General features: G+C 40.1%; 1 protein-coding gene across 8 annotated transcripts in view; it reads right to left on the bottom strand.

The window, feature by feature from the left end:
- The window catches only part of ABCC9 (ATP binding cassette subfamily C member 9), a 126,853-nt gene that overhangs the window by 29,649 nt on the left and 83,788 nt on the right, over window positions 1–13,416 (bottom strand). For all 8 annotated transcript variants that reach the window (XM_037514240.2, XM_037514241.2, XM_037514239.2 and 5 more), the window contains 7 exons: window positions 12,172–12,309; window positions 11,914–12,039; window positions 7,555–7,651; window positions 4,771–4,997; window positions 3,900–4,048; window positions 3,627–3,696; window positions 1,631–1,788 (listed from right to left, as the gene is read on the bottom strand). In XM_037514240.2, coding sequence (XP_037370137.1) covers window positions 1,631–1,788; window positions 3,627–3,696; window positions 3,900–4,048; window positions 4,771–4,997; window positions 7,555–7,651; window positions 11,914–12,039; window positions 12,172–12,309 — 965 coding nt within the window. The remainder of the gene's footprint in view (window positions 1–1,630; window positions 1,789–3,626; window positions 3,697–3,899; window positions 4,049–4,770; window positions 4,998–7,554; window positions 7,652–11,913; window positions 12,040–12,171; window positions 12,310–13,416) is intronic.

Below are 13,416 nucleotides of genomic sequence, written 5' to 3'. Positions count from 1 at the left end.
AAGGAAGAATGTGCATTGCCCATTAGCAATGTTAAGTTGTAAACATGAGTTTTACTCATTAGTATTTTACTTGCTTATTATTAATGTTAACAGCTTATCCTGGTTTATGGTGAACAGAACTCACTGTTCAAGTTTATAATGGACTAGGACTATTTGAGGAGTATTTGTACTCAATTTGTATTGTTAGAGGGTGAGCACAGGCCCACATGAATATGTGCTTGAAGAAAGAGCGGACTGGTATTTCAGTGGGAAGGACATATTTGGAGACAGCCAGTAGAAATAAACTCTGTGCTGTTTTTCCAGTCCAGCAGGCAGCACTGGCAGTGACACTGGAAAACATCACTGAGGACATGTGATGGCCCCCTCACCCTTTTGATCTAAATTTGCTACAAGAAGAGGATGAAGATAAAATAGATTCCTGAAGGACCCTACTTCAGAGACTTGAGGGAGAGAGATTTTTTTTAAATTAATACCAATTGGGTAGGAGGACAGACTGGTAGAGATACTGGGCATGTGGGAGGGAAAGGAGAAGAGTTTTCCAGCCTTAAAAAAAATTCCAATATCACTACATTTATAAATACAGTAAAATTGTTAAAAGTAATTGAATACTTTTAAAGAGAAAGAAATGTGTATCTTTCAAGGTTCCCAGTTATGATCCTGTCTTTCCTTGTAACCTTTCCCTGCTTTCCATCATTTTCCCCTGCACTCAAGTCCTATTCAATGTTTTCAGTTCATAAAGTCAGCATCTACCTTTCTGGCCCAGCACTTAATTCACAATCAAGGGTGACTTAATATATATATTCTCTTCCCAAGAGACAGTAAATTTCTTGAAGGTTTTTGTCTTGCTGATCGCTTCATCTACCACATGGCTTATGTAATTATTTACAACACAGTAAGTGCTTAATAAATGTTTGTTGAAATAAAGTGATTTTTGCAAAGATAGAAAATGTACTGTACTATTTATAGCAGCCCTTCAAAGTTAAACTGGAAATTTCAAAACAAATAGTATTACATTTCACTTAACGATTCATGATCTCATCAAGTAACAAATCCTGTATTAACAAAAGAATTTGAAGCTCATGACTATCTTTTATTTATTTGGCTAGATACTCAAATGCGTGTGAAATGAACTGATCTGCAAATTGCTGGTCTCTTAAAGTGACAGCATTCCTATCAGACTTTCAAAGTTCCTTTTACTGTCACTGATTTTTCTTTACTTCCACTACCTTTTTACAGAATGTATTTTACCATTTCCCCCTCATTTGTGAAGTATTATGATGTTTTGATATATTAAGTCACTTATCATTTGGGGACTCTGATTTTGTAAGTTTTCTGTCCTTGTCACATTCAGAGAATGGACCAGGAAATGAAAACTTGAGTTTGGGGTCCTCGGACTATCCCCAAGAGATCAATCCACATGTTAAATTCTGTCCAGGGCTATGTAAGGTTCACACAACCAATCCTAAACACACTTATCATAGCTCTCCATAGGAAACACGCATCAGCACAGGCTTCAGGATTGAAATAGAAATCCATATGTTCACTTGAAGAAACACTAGCGCAAAGGTGTGGCTCACGATAAATCCAACAGGTAGGCTCTGGAAGATGCACAGAGCATTGCTTTACTTACTTCGAAGCCACGCGGAAGTATTTCTGGATGAAATAGAAGGCGACTCCGAGAGGCACGAGAGCAACCAGGAACACTGGCGTGGCATAAGAAATCATGCCGATGGCAGACAGGCAGAGCAGCGTGGATCGGGTCAAGGACTCCAGCGTTGGAGGAATGTGCTGTTAAGAAGGTAGTTTCAAAGGAAAATGTTTCAGCTCAACAAAATGCTAGTTACAAAGCAATAAAATAGTCATAAAATTAAAAAAGCAATAAGCTAATTATAAAACAAAATTTTCATTGCAAGAAAATTTGATTCACTTCCCAGAATTTAATCTGTCCATCCACCTACCTATCCACTTATCTTTGGTGAGTTATCGACCAATTTATCTTGGGGATTTTAGATAAATGGTCTTATACTGTATATCTTATTTATCCATGGGCTTTATTTTATTCAGTGAGACCATTGTAAATCTTCCCAGCTTATACAGATTTCTCTTTAATGGTTACTTGGCATTAAAAACCTATCTAGCTCTTTCTCTACTGTAAGACATTTAAGTTTCTGTAATTTCTAGCTCCATACTCTTCATAGTTTTGACTTATTGATGTATTGATTTTTAGATGCTCTTTCTATAATATGAAAGTTTCTTTCTCTTTACGTGAGTTTTTTCTCCCAGTTACTCTGGTTGAGAGAAGGCTACTGATTTGTATACACTATGTCCTATGCAGACACTCTGCTGAGCTTTGTGACTAATGTACTAATCATTTTGAAGTTTGCATGTAGCATTCAACTCCTCTTCCAGATAATGACTACTTTGTCTCTTCTTTCCCAGCATGTATTCCTTATGAAGTGTTTCAGCAGTGGTGTGTCCTGACAACAGTGCCATGAAAACAGCAAAATTCCTCAGTACATCAGGGTATGGATGAAGCAGAGGCAGTCAATTGTAAGATGATGGATGGAAACTAGATTTTTGGTAGTGCTATTTATTTATTTATTTTTTTTTTAATTTACTTATTTATTTATTTATTTTTTTTAAATATTAAATTTTATTTTTATATTCCCCCATACAATTGCAAACGCCCCATTCTGACCCCAATCCTTCCCCTCCCGCCCCCACCCCCCAAAAAGTGTCTCTGGTTCATAGTTTTTTTGTTGATTTTGATTTTCACTTTCTTATATTCATTTTCCTGGTCCCTTATTTAAGTTTTCTAGATTCCTGCTATGAGTGAGACCATCCGGTATTTTTCTTTTTCTTTTTGGCTTATTTCGCTGAGCATGATCCCTTCCAGCGCCATCCATGTTGCTGCAAATTGCATGTGTTTATCTTTTTTGAATGCTGAGTAATATTCCATGGTATATATGTACCACATCTTCTTGATCCAGTCATCTATTTTTGGGCATTTGGGTTGTTTCCAAAGCTTAGCTATTGTAAACAGTGCTGCTATAAACATAGGAGTGCAGGTGCTCTTTGGAATTGATGTTTCTGTGTCCTTTGGGTAAATACCTAGGAGTGGAATTGCTGGATCATATGGAAGCTCTATGTTTAGTAGGTCCAGAAATCTCCACACAGCTCTCCATAGTGGTTGGACCAGTTTGCACTCCCACCAACAGTGAAGTGCTATTTATTTTAAATGAACAAATTCTCAGCAGACTTTTGGGTCCACTACATGCATCAAGCATTCTTCTAAAGTGAGGGTTATTTAGGTATCTCTAAGACTACTCTAGAGAAATCAGAAAAAGCAAAAGCCAGACTTCATGGATACCTTTCTCAGTCACCCAAAGGATCTGCTCTTGGGGTAATCCAATTTCAGTTTGAGGTTTTTAATTTCAAGATAAACTTCTAGAGACTTCATGATCTGAAAGTTAATCTCAGATGTCCTTTACCACACACATCAAAATAAACACAAGCAGGTCTTCACTTAAATTTAGAAATCCTCTATTAAGAGGATTCATGATTTAATTTAAAATGCTTACATTAAGAAATTTACTTTTGAACCTGAAAATAACTTGGGCACTCACCTGATCAATGATATTTGTATCTGCTGAAAAGCGATTCAGAATCAGTCCCAGGGGTGTGGTATCAAAGAACCTAGGCAATAAATGGAGCGAAATGTATAACGACCATTCTGGAAACTGAGCACTGAGAATGGACATTTGGGAGTCACAAAAATGAGCAGGTCTCTATTTGGTTACTCAGGACTGAAGAAATCTCAAAAATTTCATCCCTTATTTAAAGTAGAATACAGGTTTTATGATTTTGTGGGTGGGAGTGTGAAATAACTGCTGTTTTACCTTATTGGTCCAAGAATTATCTTATTGAGGAGATTGTGGTGAAGATTCTTGGCAGCTGTGAGACCCATCCATTCCACGGTGAGAGATGTGACAAGGCAGAGGAAAATACCTGCTCCACAAAGTATGCTAAATCCAGCCACATAGTAGGTCTAAAAGGTACCCAACACAAAAGAACACATAAGAAATGATCGATTCAGTGTTTTCTTAGAGAATAAGTATCACAGTCAGACAACCTGTCAGCTGCATTATCTTGTGCCAAGTTTGACAGGGGCAGGAGTACAGTCTTTGGAGACTCAGGGTAGTAGCTCAAGCTTTATCTTGATGCCATGTCCCCATATGCTTTCTTCATTCTCGATTTTAAGGATTGCTCTGCTGAGGCATTAGTCTGTTTTTGGGTGTGAAGTATTCCCGGAGCTTAGAATGACCAGCTAGTCCACTGGCATCATTAGATTTTGTGAAATAGGTTTTCCTCATAATTATGACTTTTTTCAAATTCACAATATTTCTTAAAGTCAACAACTAAGTTTCATATTTATCAAAATTTTCTTAAATTGTGTAAGGATAAAAAAATCAAACAGCACCCAAAACCCCAGCTATGAGTTGCACATACATCATGAGCATGTCACACCCTTGCCTCCAAATCTAAATATTATCTTCAAATCTTCAAACATTATCTTCAGAATGGAGTCATTCTGAGGGGAAGACACATTATCTTGAAATGTTCATGATAAAGTAAAAAAAAAATAAAAGTGCCAATACCAGATTCCATGTTAATGACTCACTCTAATTCAGTCCCTAGGAGAATCATTAGCTTATTGAATCACCAAGAGCTCCTACTAGATAAGAGGGTGGTACTGTTAACCGCTGGTACCTGATCAGCTTTTCCAGTGTTTATACTGTACTCCGACGTCCATGTGGCCAGCCAGTAGTCTATAGCTACAATCACGGAATGCTTCAGAAGCTTAGAGAAAATCATCAGGAAGAGCAAGAAGAAGCCCCCAGATGTGAGGTACCGCCAACATGTTTTCCATGGCATTTTTGTCCTGAGTCTCAACACAGTGGACATACTGTCATCCTCATCTTCCTCCTCTTCCTCCTCTGCAAACAAAACACTTGTTAAGCTTCAGATGGGTAACAGCTAGATAGAATTTGTACTATCACTCCCCACAAAGATTCTCTTACATATACACAATGGAATATTACTCAGCAACCAAAAAAGATAAACTCATGCCATTTGCAGCAACATGGGTGGAGCTGGAAGGGATCATGCTCAGTGAAATAAGTCAGAAAGAAAAAGAAAAATACCAGATGGCTTCACTCATAGCAGGAATAGAGAGGATCCAAATAAGGAATCAGGGAAAAAACTATAATAAAGTAAAAATCAAAATCAACAGGCAACTATAAATCAGAGACATACTACAGTGGGGGTGGGAGAGAAAGGAGTAGGATCAAAACAAGGGTGGGAAAAGCACAGGGGCCATGTTGATAGTTCATGGGTGAATGGGTGGTGGAAATTTTATGGGGACTATAACCAAGATGAAAATGCATCCATTGTACAAAAATGAAAAAGATGTAAAAAAAATAATAATACAAAGATTATCCTCTCATTTTATATTTTAAGACTAAATAGGAGTAGGGAAAACACTCTTTATAAAAAAAGGTGAAGAGTGAAGTAAAACCAATACTCTGCATGAGATAACATGTCACATCAAATTGATTGGGAATGTAGACCAGACATATACTAAGTTATTGAAGGAACTGGGTTGCCAGTAAAACCACATGCCTAATCCGCCATATTTATAATTTGTTGAATTCTAAATTTCTGAATCTGTACAACTGTACCAGGAGGAAATAGGCTGCAACATTTGTGCATAGCCCAAGCAGACACTATGCTCTCCATAGCTCATTTTAGATGAGGAGCCCAGGAAGGAGAGTCTTCCAGAGCACAAAGCCAGGGCCACAGAGGACAATGGCCAGGGAACTCCTCTCAGGTGTTTAAACCATCTGGAAACTCCAAGAGCACCCTCCATGATGAGACCAGGGAACTGGGCCTTTTCTGAGCAGTAAAATCTAATCACTTGGACATGCCAGTGGTGACTGTGTATTTCCCCTTCTTCCCTCTGGGAAGGGTGGCTGCATGGCCGTTACCCTGAGTGTCCTGTACTGCTGTTTGCTGAGCAGGTTGTTGGGGTGTGGGGAAGACAGGCAACTTGTCTTTGGTTGATGGGGCATCAGCCCACAGATATCTAAATATGGATTTGACAGGACAACTGAGCCTCACCAACCATCCCGATACTTGAGCTGGAGGCAGCAGATGGACAGGTCTTGGATAATCTCTCCCTTGGCAAGGGTGGGTTCAAGGGCTGAGGACAGGAACCAAAATGTGCATGACCAAAGGATGGGGACTGCTAGCTGTCTGCCCTTATCCATGCTGTTTCCATATTCATTGAAAGTTCAGTTTGCCTATGGCTACCCAGCTAAAGACCAGATCCTTGGCTTTCTAGTAACTACTTTGTCCCTAGGAGGAAGTGGCCAGTGTTAAGCAGTGGAAACAATACGCATATCTCCATTCTTCCCTTTCTGGTGATCTGAACAGACATATTGATGGACCAGGAGCAGCAACCATACTGGTAGATATACCAGACTCAGCTTTCTTTTATATGTTACTGTGAGGAAAATATTTCTATCTTACTTTGTACTCGAGAAAAGAGATTTACACAGCAAGCCCAAGGCAGGTTTCTACCCCTCACTGGAGCACCAGAGAGAGTAATTGGGCATGACTTTGCCTTCAGGGGCATGGGAAGGAATTGCCCTAGAATTCTAGAGAATTTGACATGCCTGTTGACAGCACCAAACATTCCTTAAAAACATCATCCATTTACTCAACATTTGTTGAAACACTGAACAGTTCTATGAAATGAAAAGGTGGCATACTCTGGTCTTCTTCATTTGGAAAGGATTCACTCTTTCTGTTTCTTTACTCACCTGCAGGAACAGTCAAGCAAAAATTGCATAGGGGAAATGGAAGCATAGTGCATTTACACTACGGACTAAAGTGTGATTTACCTTACAAACTTCTTGGCAACAAAGGCCAAGGCAATGTAATTATTTCATCTCCTCTCTCATATTTCCAGTAAATCTCCCCCGCCCCCATTATACCTTATTAAATGCAGAAAACAAACCATAACAAATGGCTTTCTAATTCTCTTCTCCTTCATTGCTACACTGTCATGAAAACCCCATGTGGACTTACTGAATGACTCAAGTATAGGTATTTCAAAACAGCATTTTCTCCAGCATCCCCATTCATGATTTACATCCAAAGGATGGACATTTTATTCATAACTTGATTCAGTCATTAGATGGGACCTGCCCACCATATCAGAACCAGGGCTTGATCTACTGTGCTTCCTATTTGTCTTTTTCTTTTGCTTCTCACACAGCGCACAGAGCTAGCAGGGCGCACAGGGCACACCCTCAGGATGGCCACTGGTTGAGCCTGTGCCCTGCCCCTTCACTCCTGTTCATTTGCAGCATTATGCATTTGATTCAGCTATTGGCGCCCTGCAAAGTGGCTTGTCATTCCTCACCGACACACACGTCTGTGTTCAAGGTGACGCGCCCCATAATTGCCAACGCTTGGAACAAGACCCACCTTCATCTTCATCCTCAAGCTGGGCTTTGGCCTCTCTCGAGTACATGGCCCTTCGGAGAGTCTTCCTTTCTAATGTCGTCTGGTCGGCTTCCATATCCTGCAGGAGGCACAGTGCCGTCACTCAGGGACCTCCTGGCCCCAGCCTGGCCTGGACTCACCCCGCAGCACCCACTGTAACATTGCTGTTCCCATGATTGGGCCCCTACTCACTCCAGAGCTCTACCTCTTGCCATAAGAGGTGTGGGGGTACACCTGAGGGGAGCTTCAGAGCCTGGAGGTGGGAGCAGCAGGCAGCCAGGAGCAGGAGTAACAATCTGCTGGGCAGGCCCAGGGCAGGGGAGTCACTTCTCGGGCCCACGAGCATAGTTCTGCCGCGGCCTCAAATATTTACACCACTTTTAGATGCTCCTGTCATTTCTCTCTCTCAGCAGTAACCTTAACATACCGATATACACGTGTTGAGTCTCAGCGACGAATACCTGAGACTCGTGTAACAGAATGTTACTTCACTAAAAATAATAAGTGGCATCATAAGAACATTCATAAATATCTTTGTCTAAAAATAATGGGGTTCTGGTTTGGTCAGAGGGGCGTCAGTCATCCGTCATGACTAGGGATTATGAAATCAGAATGAGTTTCTTTCCCACCTCACTAAGAGAAAGGAGCTGCCACGGGAATTGAAGGGAAACAGGTAACCCGGAAGCAAATGAGAGGCAAGGTCCTTAGGTGCCTGGATGTTTAGGACCAGGGAGAGGGAAATGAGAAGGGACCCAGAATAAATTCTTGAGGTAGCATGGGTTTATAATACTGTATGATTTCAGGGCGCAGTTCCCCCACTGTTCAGATACGTGCCACAGCACACCCACCCCTAAGGGACCCATGGTCCTCCACACAGTCCTTTGTGACCCCTCCACCGCCCCCTGCACCCCCACCTCTGTAACCTCAATTCTACAGTCAGACTTCTAGGGTTTATGCTTAATTTTGTCAGATACTTTGTTTTGTTTCGCTCTATTCCACGTAAAAAATGAAACCATCTGGTACTTGTCTTTCTCCTTCTGACTTATTTTGGTTGGCACCATCCCCTCTAGTTCCATCCTGTCGTGGCAAATGGCAAGAGACTATCTTTCTTTTATGACTGAGTAGTATTCCACTGTGTGTACACACCACATCTTCTTAATCCACTCATCTGTCTTTGGGGCCTCAGTTTGTTTCCACAGCTTGGCTATTGTGACTAGTGCTGCAATGAGCACAGGAGTGCACACAGCCCCTCAAATTAGTGATTTTACATTCCTCAGGTAGATGCTAGGGGTGGAATTGCTGAATTATATGGTAGATCTATTTTTAATTTTCAAAACAAAAAAATTTAAGTGTTGCTCTAGGCTTGTCTTCTGCTCCAGAAGCAATTCCTTTTCTCCATGTCCCCACTGCCAACTCCTGTGCCCCCAGCCTCAATAATAGGATGGCAGTATCAGTTGTTACACAGGGTGGGCTCAGTCAAGTTCTGCAGGACATACTAGGAAACCGAAATCCCTGATTCTGTGGGTAAATGCCTCCTGAGTTCCAAATAACTGACCTGCAAACTCCAGGAATCTCTGGTAATTTGAGGGCTTTGTGTATGTGCCAAATAAAAAAAAAAAAATGCAGTTTGACTGTTACATCAATAAACCAATAAATCTTTGGTGATCAGTCTCTAGGTAGTGATCTTGGTTTTTGGAGGTTTGTTTTGGCCTCAAATAACATGTGTGATTTAGGAGTCTTGCTATTCTAGAAGGCTCTATTGCTTCCAGATTCTTGGTTTAAAAAGAGTATATTTTTTCAGAGACAATTTCACAATAGCTTTTAATTTTCCCTGATGGTATGAAAACCAACACTTTACATGAGATTAAACATAAAATAAAAGAGGCTCCAGTCTTGTGTGTTTAGTGTAATTAAATGGACCTGCACATGGGAAAGATTTGTTTCTTGTTCAGCTCTCCATGCTGTGCAAGTAAAAGATTTACCATCTTGGAGACTTAAAAAGAAACCTTCAAAGTAATTTTTCTTTGGAGTAAATGTTCACATTAACTTCATTACAAGTTAAATATTTTAAATTCTGTTGATATTTGGATAAAGTAAATACAGATTTAGTTTCATTTATTCAGTAAATATTTACTGAATGTCTGTTAGGAGTTGGGTCCAGGTGAGGACTTAGAGGTTGGGGAGGGAACATCAATTTGTTTATTTCGCTCAATATCATCATGAAGATAATGGTTGGTGCCATCCAAGCTAGCTTTTAAATAGCATTTAAATCACCTCCTTGGCCTTTTTGTAGTTGTCATTGCTATCCTGTTAATGTATTTCCTGTTTACCCTTTAACCAGTCACCAATAGCCTTATCTCAGCCCTGTGGTCTGCCAGTGTCCTTTTTGCTTGATCTGTTCTGGTTTGAGGCCTGTTACTCTCTGCCTGGGCATGTGGGGACAACTGGGGTTGCCCTGTGCACTGCCTGCACCCCCAGATGCCAGTAACACCTGTGCCCCAATTGTGACCAACATGAATATTTCTAGATGTTGACTAATGACCCCTAAAAGATAACACCAGTGTTCTAGCAAATGCCCAATTCTTCTGCCTAACAAATTAAACAACTGCATTAAGACAGGCCCCAAACCCAGTGTTCTACTGATCTTGTAGACCACAGCATGACTCTGGGCTTCAGATGAGTTCAGGTGCCCCTCCTTCTCTAGTAAGCAGCATGCTCCCTCCAGCCTCAGGTATGAGGCCCTGCAGGTGTGTGGTTCCTTCTAGCTTCCACTGGCTACCATTCCACATCACAAGTGGCTTCGCTTTGTCCACACCCTAACTCGTCCTACATCTCCCTCCACTGATTTATCACCAAGTCATATGTCTTCAATTATGGAGCCATGCTATCTGAGTGATCACTTTATTTCTAAATACAACTTAATGGACTTTCTTCCTGGCTTGCTTAACAGTATTACTAGAACATGAGAACAAGCCAATAGCTCTCACTTGCTCTTTTTTTCCCCCCGATCTTCTGTCCAAAGTAAACCACAAATGGCCCCAACTCCTTAAGTTTACGTCATTTTCTTTTGTCCCTGGCATTTAGAGCACTGAAAAAATGTCATTTGGAGCCACCCCAGGGAATTTATCATTTCGGCTCTCACAGCTTAATCCCTAACTAGGTACTTGCTGACGGTACCTTGTTACGTTTTTTTGAATAATATTCTCATTTTCAAAGTTCTATGATTTCCCTTCTATTTATGCTTTCAACATACATCTTTTCTCTGCTGGGTAGTGTGCATTTGAGATCTTTGGCAAATCCACAGAAGAAAGAGGAGTCCCAGGCTCTGACTTTTTATCATCTTCTCTCAACTGAATCACAGATCCTTTTACTTCTTTCTAAAAGGTCACATTTTAATTTCTTGATAGTCTCAGAAATTTGCTGCTATAAACATTCATTTTAGTATTTATTCCGGGTCAAAGATACATTATGCTGGATAACTCCTAGTCCCAATTTCAGAGAAAGCATATTGAAAATTTTACTAATTTATCATTTCATCTCTCATCACAACCAAAGCTGTTCTTTGACTGTACTCAGTCTGGTATTCAACTCTTATCACCTCAGTCAATGCTATATTTATATCATATATAATATAGTACTGAAATTACATTGAATATGGCCTTTGGTTTATGTCCAACTGGTACCACTAAATAAATATATCTGCTGTGCAACTTTAGACAAGCTACTTAACCTCTTGGAGAACTAGTTTTATTCTTGGTACAAATGAAATCATTTTCTTTGCTGTGTCTGGAGTTTTTCGAGAACTAAATGAGAACATTTAAATCTTCTGGACTTTAAAAACTATGCAAATGTAAAATTTTTAAAATTCCTTCTGCTCACATTCTTTCACCCCCTACTCCAGACATGCCTTACAATGTCACCTACAGCTCCCAGTTCTTCCTTCTTTCAAAGTCATACCAGATTTTGTTTTGCCATCACTGAGGGTGACACATGAAAACATTCTCATATTATAGGTGAGAAAAAATAAGATATAAGGCAAAATAAAATAAGACTACTACATTCTTTGGCAAGTAGTCTAAGCCAAGTACACATATAATTCAGATCAATTCAAAATCAGATAAAGAATCTCCAAAATCCTGATAGCACTTCATCCAAAAGTTATCATTAGAATTTTATAGTTTCAAAGTAGCCCATTTGTTACTAACAGATCAATATAGACTTTGAACTTCAAATAGAAATCATATTATCAAATTCTAAATGGTAGTAGTTCTTTAAAGTAGCTCTTAGTAATTCTACGGTGTATTGATGGCTCCTGAGCTCTTCTAGAGGACGAGGACTCACCTTCTCTAATTCCTGATCTTGCCGATTCATTAGTGTTTTCCAGTGTTCGTAAAGCTCAACATCTTTGGTCTGAATGTCCTTCAAAGTCCCTTCTCTGAGCACAGTCCCATCTTTCATGGCTATGATCTAAGGAAAGAAGCACATGTTAGCAGAACTGCGACAAAATGGCCCAAACAGTTACCTGTATCTCAGAAAGCATTTCTTAATGTCCTTATTAAATGACTAACAAATTAATGGAGAGTCTCTTGAGGCTCTTACCCAGTCGGCATGTGTTAGGTATTGTAATTTGTGAGTCACAAGAACAAGTGTCCTTTTGTCATCCTGGAGAAACTTCAAAATCCCTTCCTGCATTAAGTGGTCACTCAGATGTATGTCCAGGGCAGAAAACGGATCATCCTGAGGCCAGGAAAATGGAGAGAGGTTAAAAAAAATCTCTGTTGGCTTTAGGTAACTCATTTCCTCTAGAAAGGAGAAATACAGATAACTAAAGGCACGTGAGACCTTAAATCCAATTTATAACAAACAGATGAGAATCCTTTAACATTTTAAGAAAAGGTATTAATGGGAGTGCAAACTGGTCCAACCACTATGGAGAGCTGTGTGGAGATTTCTGGACCTACTAAACATAGAGCTTCCATATGATCCAGCAATTCCACTCCTAGGTATTTACCCAAAGGACACAGAAACATCAATTCCAAAGAACACCTGCACCCCTATGTTTATAGCAGCACTGTTTACAATAGCTAAGCTTTGGAAACAGCCCAAATGCCCAAAAATAGATGACTGGATCAAGAAGATGTGGTACATATATACCATGGAATATTACTCAGCATTCAAAAAAGATAAACACATGCAATTTGCAGCAACATGGATGGCGCTGGAAGGGATCATGCTCAGCGAAATAAGCCAAAAAGAAAAAGAAAAATACCTGATGGTCTCACTCATAGCAGGAATCTAGAAAACTTAAATAAGGGACCAGGAAAATGAATAACTATAAGAAAGTGAAAATCAAAATCAACAAAAAACTATGAACCAGAGACACTTTTTGGGGGGTGGGGGGCGGGAGGGGAGGGATTGGGGTCAGAATGGGGGGTTTGCAATTGTATGGGGGAATATAAAAATAAAATTTATTTAAAAAAAAAGGTATTAAAATAAAGCTTTTCTCGTGTATCATAAAAAAATTATAGAGCAGTAATCAAAGTGGCTTCATTATAATATTTCTCTGAAAGAAATCCAGAAACTGGCTGAGTGACTTACACTTTGGGTCAATGAGCAACTGAGAAAATACCCACTTCAAAGTGGGGAGAATCCTGAGACACTCATGCCCTAAACACCACACCCAGTGCAGTGCCATACAACCGGGGCGGGGGGCAGGGGGGAAGCCCCAATACCCAGCTTCTCCCTGGTAAATGAAGGCATGAGATCCAACGTGTAGTACCCCAACTTTTAAGGCTGCCATCCAAGGGACAGATTCCCAAATCACTCAGTTCTCCAAGCTGTGTT

The sequence above is a fragment of the Talpa occidentalis genome, unplaced genomic scaffold, assembly GCF_014898055.3.
Source record: "Talpa occidentalis isolate TD23 unplaced genomic scaffold, MPIMG_talOcc4v2.1 talOcc4.16, whole genome shotgun sequence".
Classification (NCBI taxonomy): Eukaryota; Metazoa; Chordata; class Mammalia; order Eulipotyphla; family Talpidae; genus Talpa; species Talpa occidentalis.
This window is presented reverse-complemented; position numbering and strand designations above follow the sequence as displayed.